This window comes from Rhipicephalus sanguineus, chromosome 11 (assembly GCF_013339695.2).
Source record: "Rhipicephalus sanguineus isolate Rsan-2018 chromosome 11, BIME_Rsan_1.4, whole genome shotgun sequence".
NCBI lineage: Eukaryota > Metazoa > Arthropoda > Arachnida > Ixodida > Ixodidae > Rhipicephalus > Rhipicephalus sanguineus.
The window spans coordinates 104,380,299-104,396,515 of record NC_051186.1 but is presented as its reverse complement, the minus strand read 5'-3'; the positions used below and the strand labels follow the sequence as shown (position 1 = coordinate 104,396,515).

The following is a 16,217-nucleotide window of genomic DNA, read 5'->3' as shown; positions in this document are numbered from 1 at the left end:
TGCAGCCTCGTCGAAGTAAAGTTAGGGCCACGACTAGGGCACCTAGATGTTTTAATGCGATAGTGTTAGAAAGCACGCTCGAAGAAAAACCCATCTTTGTCGAAATGAGGCACTTTTTTGCCGAGTTATTTCGGGACAAACTTTGTTAAATTGGGCTTGGTGGTCAAGTTAGTTCGTTAATTTGCGTTGATGACAACACTGAACCCTATGGTTCAATTTCTTCATTAGATCAGGAATTTCGTAAAATTGGGTTTCATTAGATCAAGTTTTAGCTGTATTAATATTGTTAATAATGCCAGCATTCATCGACCGTCATCATCAATACCCACGTTGTCAGACCCCTTTCTCGAAAAAGGCCTGGATCTATGCCAGCTCGAGTGTCCTTACAATTGCTATCGTAATGAAGAAGGAACTGTGAGGTGCCTAGCAGTGATGCAAACAGAGTGGCGGGTGTGTGTTCTATAACTATTTTCTGTTCATTCTTTTGCAGCTTCTCCTTCGTGCTTCCGCTCCCTGCTCGTGGTGCACATGGTTAGCCCATCTGCTTTGTCCTTTGTCTGCATGCCAGTACATTTCTCTCGGTGTTGTTAACCTACAGTGAATGTCCGTCTCTGCTGCCACTCTTCACCTACGCTGCATTCTATCTGTGCTTGCCTTGGAACTGGTTCCTCTTGCATACCTGCGAAGTCGACTGAACGTTCTGTGAAGTTTATGTATTTGGGCTCGGTGTATGATTTTACAAGCGTTGCGTTAATATCTGAAAAAAAAAAAATTCTTTTCAGAAGAAGATTTTCTCATTGATTCACGTTTTGCGGTCCTCTGCTGATGGTGACACGATGTGAAAGAGGTACTTGCCTCAAGGGTGTTTGTACCAAGAAGTTTATAGAGGAGGCAAAGTTAACATTAGCATTGTTAAAGGACCCCTGACACCGAATTCGGAAACTCGAGATCCTTGTGTTGTTTGATAGTCCTGCATGCGGGGGCACTTCTGACCGATTATGAGTGACGAGCGTTGCCTTTAAGATATTTTAATTTGGTTTTAAAGTAAGCCTGAGTGCTCATCTAAATTTTGAGCTCCTATCAACATAACCACTAGTATGACGTAGACGCAGGCCCCTTGTGACGTTGCAGAGGTAAAGCAAGTATTGTCGACGTCACGGACAGACATATGCGCGGTGCACTGTGGAAGCATAGAGTTGCGAAGCATGTTTGCTCTTTGCTCCTCCCACCTTCTCCTTCTTCTGTACGTGTCGGCAGGCAGCGTGAGCTCTCCGTGTGTGTGTTCTCCAACTGGCAGCTCAACAAGCGTGTGGCTGACGTCACCAAGTACTGAGCGCACGTCATCACGCATGCCCCGAGGCGCGACCGCCGCGGCGCGGCGCTAGTTTCTTATCCTCTTTCGGCGCGCGTTTTGAACCTACACTAAAAATGACCATAATTAGCGCTGATAGGATTAATTAGACATCACGTTGGAGCATTTACGGTGTCGGTCCGTGATTACAAGACATAGACCTACTTATTACAAAATAAATGTCACAAACAAAAAATCGCCTGTCAGGGGCCCTATCATCCAAAAATAAGGCGTTTGTCTTGAGCATCTGCAGTAAGACGTTTGTTGCCGCTTGTGTGCACATGATGTACTCTAAAAAATACAGCTATGGTTAAGACACATAACTCCTAAAATGCTGGCATGAGAAATAGCACTGGTGCTGCCATATAATGCCACTGCGTGCATTGTATAATTGGTATTAAACCGTCATATTGCAAGCTGTTCCCAGCATATTTCCGGCATGTTTCTCGATTCTTACGCGGATAGGAAATTTCGGGTAAAAAAAAATTGCGTGCAGCTTTTTCTGCATCACCATAGCATGACATAGCATGACTCTGACCAGTAAGCTTTCTGTTTCCACCTTAAGGTGTCTTTGATTACATGTAGAAGACTTGCAAGGGATACTGTGTGGTCACGTGTGTGGAGTCGTCAACCACGCCAATTCGCATTCCTCATCTTTGCTTGCTCATCCAGATGCTGGTGCCTGTATTATAGCTTCACCAATGTATAAAAAATGGGTGCTGTAAAAATCAGTTGTCCTTCCCTTTAATGGCGTTTGATTACAGTGATGTGATAGCTGCGCCAATTGCGCCAAACTGCGCCAAGACGTGAAACCTGCTACATCCTGCTACATCTCCTCTGTTCTGCGCCAAAACTGCTCCAAACTATAAGCACACTAGCTGAAAAACGTGCGCAGCGCGCCGGGGGCGGCAAAACACGACACTCCAAAGCTGCCGCTCAGCAAAATATTCGTGCCGCGAGAGGAATTGGTTCGTGCATCATTTTTCGCTGTACCCCGCCCGGCGCTTTCAGGGGGACCTGACCGGACACAGATTGATTGGGGGCCGACATAATCCTCTCCAGACTTGTAAATTGGCGTGACCCCCCAAAAATGCACTTTTGAAGGAGCGGCTCGCCGCGAGCTGAAAATTTCAGTTGTTAGTACAGCGACGTCCTTGTCTGTCTTGTTCTTGCCTCTTTTTCAAAGATCCGCTGCTCGAACCAGTACAGCCTTAACCGGTTAAGCTGACTGCGGTTAGGGGTAGCTACTCAGCAGACTAGAGTTACTGTATATGCTACCAATGGTAGCATACAGTAGCTCTACAGCAGACGTAACAGCAGAGTTTCCTAACCGCGGTTACCGCAAACCGAGAAGCTGGCAAGATGGCGGACAAGCTTCGCACCAGCCGTGAACTGGCACAGTTAATTGGCAGCTTCGTGTTGTTTCAGGATTTTCACGGAACACAACTTCAGTCGGGGGAGCAAAACTCGTGAAAAACTAGGTTCGCCGTGGAACGGCTAGCAACAGACTATTTCGTCTTCTGTGTGATTAGCAAAAAGCGTATCGCTACACGTATCTTGACGGGAACTGCTTTTCGCATTGTTCGTGTCTAGCCGTCTCAGAGCCTCAGGTCATTCCACCAGGTTCAATATCGACATCCTGAACAAGATGCACGAAAAAGGTGACACTATATCTTCTTGGTGTCGCCAAGGCAGCGATGCCAGTGGATTTTGCATTGTCTGCATGTCAGACTATTACCTGCGAACAGCATGGTTTTGCAGCGATAAAGCGGCATGCTACATGCAAGAGGCACATTGAGGCCACGAAGCAGCACCCGAATTCATCAGGTGTACTGAAAACACCAAAGACCTGCATGTCAGACGTATTTGGACTTCTCGCAGTGTTCAGCTACGCTCTCACGCGAACGCGTGGTTCGTGCAGACTCTCTCTTCATTCTGGGAATTACTCTCAAAGAAATTTCTTTCTCTTGGGCAGATACGGCCAGATCTCTATTTCCGAGGATGCTCACGGACTCCGAAATCGCTAAACAGTTTTCCTGCAAACGAACGGAAGCCTCCTACATACGCAATGGTACAAAAGTGCTCGGCACGACGCTGGCCCAAGGTCATTGGCCAACCTGGCCAACCTCGGCCATAGGTCAGCTCCCGACGTCGGCCCACGTTTGGGGATTGACACTGGCCTCAGGTTGGCCGATGTTATGGCCACCGACATTGGGCCGACCTAAATGGCCAACCTGGCCGATTGCCAGCCACTCTAGGGCCACGTTTGGCCCTGTGGAAATGTGCTCATGACCAGGCGGCAGCCAGTCTAGTGCCAAGCTTGGGCCGGTGAAATGGCCAGTTGCCAGCCACTGCGGGACCACGCCTGGCCCGGTGCTTATTCGCGCATACGGCCAGCTGTAGGCCACGTAGGACCAAGCTTGGCCGAGGAATAATTAGCCTTGATTTTTCGCGATGCTACATTTTCGCACATGCAACAGGAAGCAAGCCCCGTATTGCACATCAGTAAAGTCGGCAGACACAAGTACAAAATGCAGAAAATTCTTTTGACCATTTATTGAAGATTTTTACACATCAAAACAGTGCAGAAACACACAGTTAACTAAGATTGTCTGTATAGGAACACAAATGCAGTTCACCACATCACCAGTACATGGACCTAAAATGGCTCAAGAAAATTTGCACAAGTCTATTGCACAAGAAGATTTACGGCGCGAAAACTTTCACGTTGATACATGTGAGCTCGCTGCCTAGCTGCCGCCTCTGCGTTCCTCCATCTTTGTTATGTGGTGTCAGGCAAGTACATTAGCCCACCTCTTCAACAGCTCTCACACCTTCGGTCGGGACTCTCATGCTTTATTCGCGTCCCATATTTTCTTCACTTAGTGTAGTGTTCCAGCGTGTATTGCCGCGATGATTTCGCGTGTCTGTCACGTAATTGTTGTTTCTTGAGAGTGGATTCCGACGTTGTGTTCTTTTCTTGCGTCGCGGCAGAGTGTGATTTGCTTGTGTTTAGTTTGAGTATTCCTTAGTATGTGATCACTGATTTCGGGGGGCGTGGTTTTCTTTTGTTAAAGCGAGTGTATATTTTGACGTCGTCTTCCGTCCGATGCCCCTGGCCCGCAGTCGATCAGGCGTGGACCTTATCGCCGGTCAGCCTGTCGAACAACCCGCAAACTCATGCGGATGGAATCGTTGTCGCCGCATCCCTTCCGGAACGAATACTGCAGATAATTCAATTAACATATAAAATAGAAATTACACATAAAGGCTGATTTTCTGCACTATTCGTTCCGCAAGGAATTGGCGACAACAACTCCACCCACGTGCGTTTGCGGGTTGTTCGACAGGCTGACCGGTGATGAGGTCCACGCCTGATCGACTGCGGGCCAGGGGCATCGGACGGAAGACGACGTCAAAACATACACCCGCTTTAACAAAATAAAACCACGCCTCCCGAAATCAGTGATCACATACACATGAATACTCAAACTAAACACAAGCAAATCACACTCTGCCGCGAGGCAAGAAAAGAACACAACGTTGGAATCCACTCTCAAGAAATAAAAGTTACGCAACACACACGCGAAATCATCGCGGCAATACACGCGGCAACCCTACACAGACAGAATATTCGAAAAAGAAACACGGGATGGTTAACCAAAGCAAAGATTGAACGCGATTGAAGCAAGATGGTCCCGACGGAAGGTCTGAGCTGTTCAACAAGTAAGCTTATCTGTTGTGGAACGTCCGTATGCTGGTGGTTTGCTGCCGTACACCGCTGCCGACAGTTAGCAGGGAGACGAGTCACACGCCGCTGCCGAAGGTGGAGATTTGATTCAACCCGTGGGTCCTGCTCATGGGCGTCCGCAGGGGGGAGCAAGGGGGGGGTGGCTGCCCCCCCCTGGAATTTCGGATAATATCTTTCTATGCAGTAGCAATAAGCTGCACACGCGTTTGTTAGCACACAAAAGTTCTGCATCTCCGCATGAAACGGCCTTCAGGATCGCCAGCCAACTTTGCCCGTTATTACATATTATTGACTAACCTTGCCGGTCAAGTCACGGTAGTGAAAACCCCCCCTCCCCCCCGTGGATGCACCCCCCTGGAAAAATTTCTGCGGACGCCCTTGGTCCTGCTACGGGACCACGCTTCAGCTGCCAGCTAGCAGTTCGAGTCTTCGCCTCCTGTGCCGCTCGGCTCGACGGTTCAACAAAGTGTGGTGGTGGTAGTGGTTTGAAGAGGAAAAGGCGCCTAATTTCTGCAGCCCGGTCGGGAGCACGGCGCAGCGCCCAAACAAAGTGTTCGTTCGTTCGCTCTCCTTTGGAGTCACTAGTCCCTCGCTCCCATGCTCATCTCCGCTCACCCACCGGTCACTCTATGTCTCTCTCCCCGTGTGCCGGCTACCGCGAGCAAGAGGAACCGGTCCACCACGTGAAGAAAGAAGGGTGTGTTCGCTCCCCTCCCGCTGCGCACACAGCAGTGTCACGGCGGTGGAGCTTGTCGAGTACGCACACTTTGAAACCATTGGCATAGCTGGGGGGGGGGGGGGGGGGGGGGGGGGGGGGGGGGAGGGTCCGAACCCTCCTAAATTTTCTCAATTTTGCATGTGTGTCTGTACACGAATTAACAGGTATAAATGGTGGCTGACCACCCCCCCACCCCAATCTTCCCCAGAAAATATTTCTATCTACGCCCCTGTTAATGGCACATATATGTACATAAACTACCACTTTACACCGCGATTCACGACATACCACTGCCTGCCTCAAAAAAAAAAAAAAAAAAAACGCAGCAGGAATATCCGTTGCTACTTACACAACAGGCAAATTGACGAGCGCCAAGCACCCGCGTCCTAGCATAGCACACCAATCTAAAATAGAGGTCGGCCCACGCTCGTGTTCCGACCAAGCCCGGGTGGCGTTGGCAGAAGGTAAACAGGGACGTCGGGCCAAGCGCGCTGGCCAACTCGCTGCCGACCTGGTCGATGGCCAGTCACGGGCCAACCTCTTTCTTTGGTTGTATGGCCGACTAGACTGGCCAACGACTGCTTCCCAACTCGTTGCCAACCGTCGGCCACTGGCCATGACCCCTAGGGTAGTGCATACCTGCCAAGTCTCCCGGATTTTCCTGGAGACTCCCGGGTTTCGACCATTTCTTACTTTGGTATGGGCAGGAAAATCTCCCGGAAATCGGAATTTCTGTGCGTGATCTAGCCACATCGACAAAAATTGCGACCCAATCCGATCCAGGCTTTTTGCGAACCCATAGTAAACGAATTTAGGAGGCATTGATGTAAACGTAACCGGCTGACACGAAAACGCGCAATTCCCCAGCCGAATTCCACTGTGTCGAATGGGCCGAAATTCGGATGTTCCGAACACTTTTCCGCGTCGCGGCGGGTGATACGAACTTTGGTACCGAATCCGTCGAACGACGGCCGAGAGTAGAATGCTGGAAGCTTCGGAAGTGCGCGCGCGGCCAGCGTCCACACTGTCAGAACTGTGGTTATCGTTTGCCGCAACCGCTGTGGTTGATACCGCGGTCGCTCTTGACACGATCATGCATGGCGACGACGAAACTGACGGAACTCCGAAAGTACACGCGCCTCCAACGCTCACCCTGTCAAAGTGACGCTGCTTTCCGCAAACGCCGCGGTCAAAACCACGGCAGATGCGATCATAGATAATAACAAACGACGTAGTTTTCAAGGCACGTGCGCGGCCAGCGCACGCGGATTGAAAACGGAACTACCGTTTGCCGCATCCGCCGCGCACGAAACCACGGTCGCTATCAACGCGATCATCGATAACGACTATGAGCTCCGAAGGTATACGAGGCTAACGCAGCGGTAGATTGCGGGCCACATAGTGGTAAAAAAAGGCACGAAGCCTTTGAGTGTTCGTGTCGATCTTCGCTTGTCACTATGCTGGAGCGGACTTTGGCACTTAGGCTTCAAGCGAAGCGTTGACGCGTGCTTTCGCGGCAGCCAGCTGCGCCGTCTCTTATTGGTCCGTTCAGGTGTGTCCCGGAAAGGCGTACGCGAGTTTGTTTGACGTAAATAAATGTTTTGTGCGTATATCGTAGTTTGAAAACAGATTTTGTTAGTTGATACGAAATTTTGGGCGATGCGAATATTGTCGCTCCCCCATCAGATTCGTATCGCCAAGAGTCTACTGCAGTTGGGAAACCCCACCTGCGTTCTTTGTTTGGCCACTCTAAGCCATAAAACCGCAACGTCAATGCTTACGCTTACAGGGCTATCGGTGATCCAATGGTGTTATGCAAACACCCTTTATTGGACAGAACTTTTTATTTCAAAACGAGTTCCTCCTTATTTGACTGTTTTGCTTCACACGGTCCATTTTTACACTTGTCAGTGAGCTTTTAGCTGCTCCAAAAGCTGTTTTCCCTGCTCCAAAATGTGTTTTTGGCTGCTCCAAAAGCCCGTTTTCCTGCTCCAAAACGCATTTTTGCTGCTCCAAAAACCTGCTCCAAAACAGCTTCAGTCAATCACATCACTGTGATTAGCAACTCCAGTAGCCTTGTAGCAATTGAGACAAAATGTCGCAATATATCATATAAGACAGTAGTGATGTTGTGCGTTTCCCTCCAGGTGAAAATTGTGGACCCCAGCACAGGCGCAGTGCAGCCAACGGGCACGCCAGGGGAAGTCTGGGGTCGGGGTCCTAATGTCTTCCTGGGCTACTACGGTGATGAACAGAAGACCAAGGAGGCCATGACACCCGATGGATTTTACAAGACGGGGTAAAAACAAATCATCATGTAGTCTAATATGTTAGTACAGCAACCCTCTCGTTCTTTGGCTTATGGTAATCCTGAAAGGGTTTCCATGCATTATCGCCTTTAACTGCATGTTCCACTGGTGGCATTTAGCGTCCATGCAGCAACCGTTATCCTTCTTGTTCATCATGTTGCACCATTTATGTTACGCTGTGAGGGGTGCTACATGCTGTTCAGCCTATTTTTCATGTGATAGCAGCATATTAATGTGATTGTCATGTTGTAGAACTCTTCATACGCTTTCCACTATCTGTCTAACCATAAGTGTCGTTAGTTTGGCTAGGCAGAGTTGCTACACCAACACGCCCCCCCTCCCTAACTCCCTCAAGAGGCCACTGCTCATAGGCAGCCCGATTATTAGCTGCATTTTTTTTTCTGAGCATGTAGGGTACCACTACATGCTCACTACATGACCATGAAGAAGGAATGAACCGTGCATTAATAAATTCCAATAATCTGATTACAAGAATGACTTATTCTTATGCCTTGTTCAATGCACAGTTCTTTATTTGGATACCTTAAGAGCCCGAAGAGCATTATAGAGTGGAGGGGGGGGGGGGTTACAAAGGAGGAAGAATACAGTCACAATGCAGGCAAAATACAGCAACTAAAAAAAAGAAAGAACACAAAATTCTTGAAATACAATGCAAAAACGGAAAATGTTACAGTACTAACAAGGACCGTGCAATACCACATCTTTTTCAAAGAAGTTGTATGCAATAGTTCACAAAATAATGTTAACATCAGGAGAATAACCTTCAGGTTTGGTTTCTGAAATGAATGACAATCAAACACCACATGCAGAAACAAATACAATGAAGTTAACTATTAAAAAGTGGTGTTGTCACACTCGAGAAACGAGTGGAGTGCTGACTGAAAAGATTGATAATCGTTGATAGTAGCAATGCTATAAATAGAACTGAATTCTCTTGACCTGTTGATAGTACAAGAGGTGAATTCCAGTATTTTTTTGTTCATCTTATAACTATATAAAAGAACATGGTTAATGTAGTTCCAAATTTCATTTTTTATTTTATTAAACACAGTTGATTATACTCACATTACCGTATTTTGACTGCACAGTTCTCAATAGAGCACTGCACGGGCCTCATTTTTCGGCCCGGGCCCGCTTTAAAAAGCCTGAGCCCAGCCCGGGCCCATGGTCCTAAGCTCGGGCCCGGACGTACATGACTGAAACCAGCCCGGCCCAGGCCCATGGCTCCAAGCCCGGGCCGGGCCCGGGCGTTCATTACTAAACTTATCCAGGGCGCACGTGTTCATGACCAGGCCCGGCCCGGGCCCGCTAGAGGATATTAGTTGTTGATGATGATTATTAATGATGCCTTGGGCTTTGTAGCAGGTGATCGGACGGAAAATCCGGTGTGTACATGCATCGAAATGTTGCTTTGCCCGCAGTGGTAGCTCAGCGGTTCAGCTGCTCGCTGTTAAGTCCTAGGACGCAGGTGCGATTCCCGCGGCCACGGGGGCCGCATTTTGATGGGGCGAAATGCAAGAGCACCCGTGTACTTATTTTAAGGTGCACGTTAAAGGACTCCACTTGGTCGAAATTAATCTGGTCCCCACTACGGCGTGCCTTGCAATCATATCGTGATTTTGGCACGTAATACCAAGAAATATAAATGAAATGTTGCCTATATGGCAAATGGCAAATCATTACAATAACAGTATAGCGAAAAAAAAAAAAAAGACATAGCAACACACCTTGTTCAAGAGAAGTGTACAACTAACATGAAAAAGCGGATAGAAGCAAACCCGGGACATTTTCTTTAATGCTCTTTTCTACACTCGCGTTGGAAACATTAATTACATAATTTTTTAAAAGAGGCTCCTGATTAATAATTTGTTGCAGCAAGATAAAAAAACGTTAACGTTATATATGGTGAACAGCCACCAAAAGCAGATGAAATATAAATCGTTCATATTCTAACGGCGTCACGGAAGTGTAATCGCCATGCACGATATAATTATATAATCAAGGTGCTACATGCCATACTTGATGCTATTCCATAAACGCACCAGTATAGATATATACCCTTAGCATTAGTGTTATAATAGTGTATCGAGTGTAATTGCAAAAATGGTAAAGGGGAAATTGCTTGTAGAGCGCTTTTTTGTATGATTCATTTTTACTCACGCGGAAGCCATGTTCGTATTGGTGGAAAAGAAAAAAAAAAAAAGAACTTCCACTGTTTTTCTATTTTCTTTGCTAAGCTTTACTAAGAGCCAGCTCTTTGCACGTGTCACTTCAGCTTGGCAGAGAATGCCTTAGACCATGCAATGCATAACGTTTGCGTGTGCTTGAAGGCCTGACTTAGGCCTTTTAATGAGCGGGCCCGAGTTTGGCCCGGCCCAGGCCCGCAGCTTCAAGCCCAGGCCCGGCCCGGGCCCGCACTTTCAAGCCCGAGCCCAGCCCGGGCCCACCGGAAAACGCTTCGGGCGGCCCCGCCCGGGCCCGTAGAGTGCTCTAGTTCTCAATTCTAGGTGTGATTATTACAGCAACCAGCCATCCATACATTCTGCTGTGTGACGAATTGCTTATCTTTTGGACAGTGTAAAAAGACCCGTGGGTGCATAATTTAGTTTTCTCTTTGCTAGTAATCATTTACACCACTTTATTACCTGGAACACCTTATTTTGGGTGACAGACATGGTATGGTGGAACAGGGCAGTACCATAGAGCAAGCCATTCTTGATGTGGTCTCACTGCTTCCTGGTGTTGAAATGCCCTTTTCTTTCTTTTTTTCTTGTCGAACTGTGCAGTGATGTTGGAATAATGGATAACGAGGGCTTCGTTACCATCGTCAGCCGGCTCAAGGATGTGGTGAATCGCGGCGGCGAGAAGGTGTACCCGACCGAGGTGGAGGAGTTGTTTAACACTCATCCATCCATCCAGGAGTGTCACGTGAGCAGGTTCTTTGTTCTGTGTGCCCTGCCTATAACTCGCACCTGTATTGTCATAAAAAATGTACATGCGGGTTGTACTTGGTTCATTGTGTGGGAGAAAACAGGGACATCCCTCTGCATAGGCGTATCTACCGGGGGGGCAAGTGCGGCACTAGCCCCCCACTGAGAAATGTTGGGGGGCGAAGCCCTCCCACTTTCGACAGTGGTCATTGTCGGCTGCAGACTGGGAAACTAACAAGTCAGGCAAAGTTTTACTTGAACGCAGCAATAACGTAATTTTGTAATAAAATTTGTCCTACGATTCTGCTGTGACGACTGTCCTCCGTGTGTCATGACCACGCACTGTAGGCTACTTGCGGTGCGGGCTGCCTATTCCACGCTTGTGCGTCTTGCGCTGGTGCATTGCAGAAGAGGCTATCGCTCAGCAGGGGCTCAATAACATTACAGCAATCTGTCATGATTTTATTTTGTCCTGCCTGGCCTGATATTTAAGTAATCCACGACGCAAATATGGGCGGGAACCAGTAAACGTATCACAGCCCGATCCAACGCTCTCTTTTTTCAGGAAATTCAGTTTCTTTGAAAACGAATAGCATCGCCACTGCTCCATATTCAAGCTTCTGTGAGTTGATGAGTATGCAAAAGTGTCCAGTATTTTAGTTGTGCCTAGCCAGGACAGCTAAAATAGACTCCCACTTTAGTCTCCGATTAGCCTGCTTGTAACAAGGCAATGGACTCAAGCACATTCAGAAGCCCAGCTTTCAAGTTTGCCCCGTTACTTGATCTACCACACCAGGGAGATGATAGCGTCCACAGTTTTGTGGACTAAGAAGGCTGCCCACCTGCAAAGGATTGTGTCTGTTCCTAATGATGTTTATTTCTCTCTCTACATCTCTGTCAGCAACGATGAGTTCACAGAGAAGTTGTACACGCGCAAAAACAGCTCAACATCGTTACACTACAACTGAGAGTATCTATTATACACTATTACACACATGAATCCAGCTCGCCCGCTGCTATAAGCAGCAGCTGCCAATGTGATTGGCCGGCAGCCTTCTTAAGTTACGTTCAGAAAGAGACACTGTCTGGCTATTCCGAAAAAAAGATGAGTTATTGTTCAGCACAGTAATGTGCTGCTTATTGTGCACACTTTATTTTAACGCCGCGAGTTTTCGCATACTTGTGAAGTCGCGTAACAAGGAGGCGATTTTATGGCACATTGAACATTTTTAACGAATAGCGAAGAACCAATGATAAACAATGCGCCGTATTGAAAATAGTTCATTATTATTTTTTATGCAGTCATGCGTAAGTGCTTGTTACGCGGTGGATCACTTACACGTCATTTGTTGCGTCGTTTTACAAGCAGGTGCGGTGAGGATGACACAGGAAATTTCGACCAATCTTAACAGCTAACGACCTATACGGAAGGAAACAATGCGGGGTAGTGTAACGTTGTAATCGCACATTTTTTTTTCAAGGAAAATTTTAGCTTACACAGTTTACGTAGGCTATTTACTTGGAGGAACTGGGGGGAGGAGTAAAGGGCCACTTCACGGCTTTTCCATCCACCCCCCACCCAAGCTGGGAAAAAAAAGGAGGGCAAAGGAACGACACCTAGTATATAAATTCGTAGTCAATTATAATCTTATAACTATACACAACCATCTCAATGTGTGGTTTGCTTAAGTATTAATCGACTGAACTTGGTCTTCTTTTAAGAAAGACTTAATATTAGGGGGCTCTAACATTAAAAAAAATTGGCACTCGGCTTATCCTGAAGACTTCTGCGAAGTGCCTTGCTTTGTCAGCTACATGTTTTGTTTAATAAGTGAGAAATTAAGGTACTAGAGTCATAGCAGGTTCTTCATACTTATCGTATCTACAACGCCAAACTATTAGTTTGGCGTTGTAGATACGATAATTAAGACTGGGAAGTTTGCTGATGGAATGCTCAGATGATCAGGTTAAATTTGGGTGTACTTTTAAACTTCACGGTAATATTTCCAAAACGGTAATATTTCCAAAATTAAACAGTGCCGTGTTGTCGCGGTATAGGGCGGCCCAGCCTGTACAATCTGTTTGTGCAGATTTTTCCTTGATTTAAAACAAAGAGTTTTGAAAAGCAAGTCATCTGATCAGCTCTATGAATATACAAAATAGCCTCAAACCACACACACACACACACACACACACACACACACACACACACACACACACACACACAGATATATATGTATATATATATATATATATATGTATACATACATACGGTGGACAGAGTGAGCGACGCTAGCCCCCCCACTCGCGAACGAGTTGGTACGCCACTGTGCCTGTGTTATCTTCCATGCAGCGTACCAAGATCATGAATCTCCAGCTTGCCCAATCGTCCACTCTGATTTGTGCTGAAAATATTTTAAAGTAATGCATTGACTGCACCCACTTTGGAGGTACTAGTATATCTGGCTGAAAACATGGGTTGATCTTGAAAACAATGACATATAAAGAATGTGGGCAGATCTTAAAGATAGCTCAATCTATCACAGTATCTTAACCAAATTTCCATGCATACGACAGAAAATTACAAGTATGACGCTCCCATGTTCGTGTGTGCGTGGTTTTACCTATCTGTGGAGCTGAATTGTGGCATAGTAGTTTATTTTCGTAACATGATAGCATTTCTGTCAGTAGTTGATACGGGTGCTTACACTGTGACTCTGTACTATTATAAAGGATATGTCCTTCTTATAGTATGGGGTTTGCGTTGACTGATGAAGTGTTCTTGTCTTTTTTTTATATTTGATTAGATCATTGGCGTGCCAGACGAACGGTTAGGCGAAGAGGTGTGTGCCTGGATAGTGCTCAAGCCAGATGCAAAGGTCACAGACGAAGAACTCAAAGAGCACTGCAAGGGCAAGGTGTGTTCGAAACAAAGTAGGCACGTTGTAGAGGAATGCCCATCAAAAGTAATGATGGCATGACATTCTTGAATTTTCTTATTTTTGTTTAGAATGAAGGTCCTCGTACTCGAAACCCCACAAAAATAATTGCAAGCCAAGGGGAGTGCTAAGTGGTGTACTCTGACACCTTTTCTATGGACTAGTTTCAGCTTCAGTGTCTAAAAGGTGCACGTGTCGTGGCATAACGCAGGTGGCAGTCACGTTGGCGCAGAAGTGTAGTGACTGTTTTGAACTTTCTCCAGCTTGCTTAGTTACTGCAATGCTGCTGCCTCATTGCTTGCCTGCCATTTCTATCAATCACAGTACGAAACTGCCCCGGAGCTTCTTACGGCGATTACTGGTAAAGAGGCGTCAGTGATCTGCCTTGTAAGCTTTGCAAGCTTCAACTCTCTTCACAAACAAGGCAAAATGTATTTTTTGTTTCTCTGAGTGACCGCTTAAGTAAACTACATAGTTTCAGTTTAAAAACTGCACTCGAGTCACCTTTGCACTTGCAGATGACAAATGCATAAACGTAATGCCCACAGAGTTCTGGTCCCAAGTTGTGCCAGGGAGCGGGGCCTGTGGATGGTGTGCTGGACATGCTCAAAGCCTGTCTACAATAGGATACCTAACATGTTACGGTGTAAGACAACACCAGTCTTGCAGCCCCTGCTGCCCACGTGATCTCTCAGGGGGCGTGCAATGTCGGCATGACTAAGCGGAGTAGGTGCGCGGCAGCCAGGAATGGCAGCGCGAAACCATGGCTTGACTAGGCGAAGGAGGATGCAGCTATGCCAGATGGTCGCTAGGCGACCGGAGTGGTGTTATGGCTAGACGGAGCGGGGTCATAGCAGCTTGGCATGGCGATGCAGAGCGTTGCCGGAGCTAGGTGCAGCAAGGCGCAGCTGTGCCAGATGACTGCTAGGCAACGCGCAGTGATGTCATAGCTAGGCACAGCTTTTGCGAACGCCGCGTGGCACAACAAAAAGCCTAAACAGCTTTGCTGTTAAAATGACAGATGAGAGGTGTCATTGCAAGCGGAACAGCCTAGTTGTAAGAACATATATGTTCATAAGTTATTCGGTAAAGTTAAGAACTACTGCAGTAACATATGCGCTTCATATGAATAGACGCTCCATACGAAAGACACTGTGAATAGTCGAACATCAAGCAAGTTATTTCAATAAGAATGGCCGAGTCCGTCATTTGCGCAAAAGTGATTGAATTGTTGTGAGAGGTATGTCGTTAGCACTTTCATTTGTGGCTGCGTCTTGTGACCTAATAATACTTTGGTGCCTCTGTGTAATTCTCATGGTTGTTTTTTCTTTCTTTTCCAGCTGAGTCACTTCAAAATTCCTCACTACTTCATCTATGATGCCAAAGTTCCCAAGACGCCCATAGGAAAACCACAGAAGGCTCAAATGCGGCTGTTGGCTGCCGAAAAGCTTGGCCTTGCAAGATGATTCCAAAGATGTCTGTGATCCGTGCCTTACAATTTTTTCTAGTAACGACTGCCGTGAGATTTTTTTATATATGTCTGCGTAGTGCAGACATTGCACAATATACTGATTCAGTCTATGGAAGCGTTTGCTACTTTTACAACGTAAGCTGTTACGACGTCATTCTAACAGCATATTTTTGCGGAGATGCTGTCCTCTGCCACCATCAATGGGAGCCTTCATGCAAATTAGTGAGAAAATAAAATAATAACAGCCCACCTTGCAAATGAAACCTGGACACCCTCTGTAGGAGTAAACTATTCTACTGCCGAGTAACACTAGCTGTTGAAGCTGCTTCGGAAAAATTTTGTAGGGGGGGTGAAGATGACGTGCCGCTATGTAAACGTTGCGTGACAACACGTGCGTAGTATTGCGCCTGGTGTCCCACCATGTGAACTGCATAATTAGCGGGGGCTTTTAAATGGGAGAGCGGTTAGCTGTCCCAATCGAAGATGTGTTTGGAATAAAAGGAGATGATGTGTAGGACTCTGGTACTCAAAAGCTGCTCGCCCATCACAAAGGGCTCGGCTAGCTGTGATTCGTTATCATCACACTCACAGCATCAACAAGTTGTGTAGCTGTATAGGTGCACGTATATCGCCTTACAGTCGTGTAGTGTATAAACTCCGGGTAACGTACCAAGTGAATTGTGCAATGGGTGGGAGCATTAAGTCTGCTTTATCATTACTAAAGGCC

At 46.9% G+C, this 16,217-nt stretch overlaps 1 protein-coding gene across 1 annotated transcript in view; it reads left to right on the top strand.

Annotated features, from left to right (window-relative positions):
• LOC119373571 (medium-chain acyl-CoA ligase ACSF2, mitochondrial) overlaps nucleotides 1-15,753 on the top strand; it is a 38,428-nt gene extending 22,675 nt beyond the window's left edge. The window contains exons 13-16 of the mRNA XM_049411227.1: nucleotides 7,968-8,119; nucleotides 10,937-11,078; nucleotides 13,888-13,998; nucleotides 15,360-15,753. Coding sequence (XP_049267184.1) covers nucleotides 7,968-8,119; nucleotides 10,937-11,078; nucleotides 13,888-13,998; nucleotides 15,360-15,485 — 531 coding nt within the window. The 3' untranslated portion in view covers nucleotides 15,486-15,753. The remainder of the gene's footprint in view (nucleotides 1-7,967; nucleotides 8,120-10,936; nucleotides 11,079-13,887; nucleotides 13,999-15,359) is intronic.
• Nucleotides 15,754-16,217: the final 464 nt, after the last annotated feature.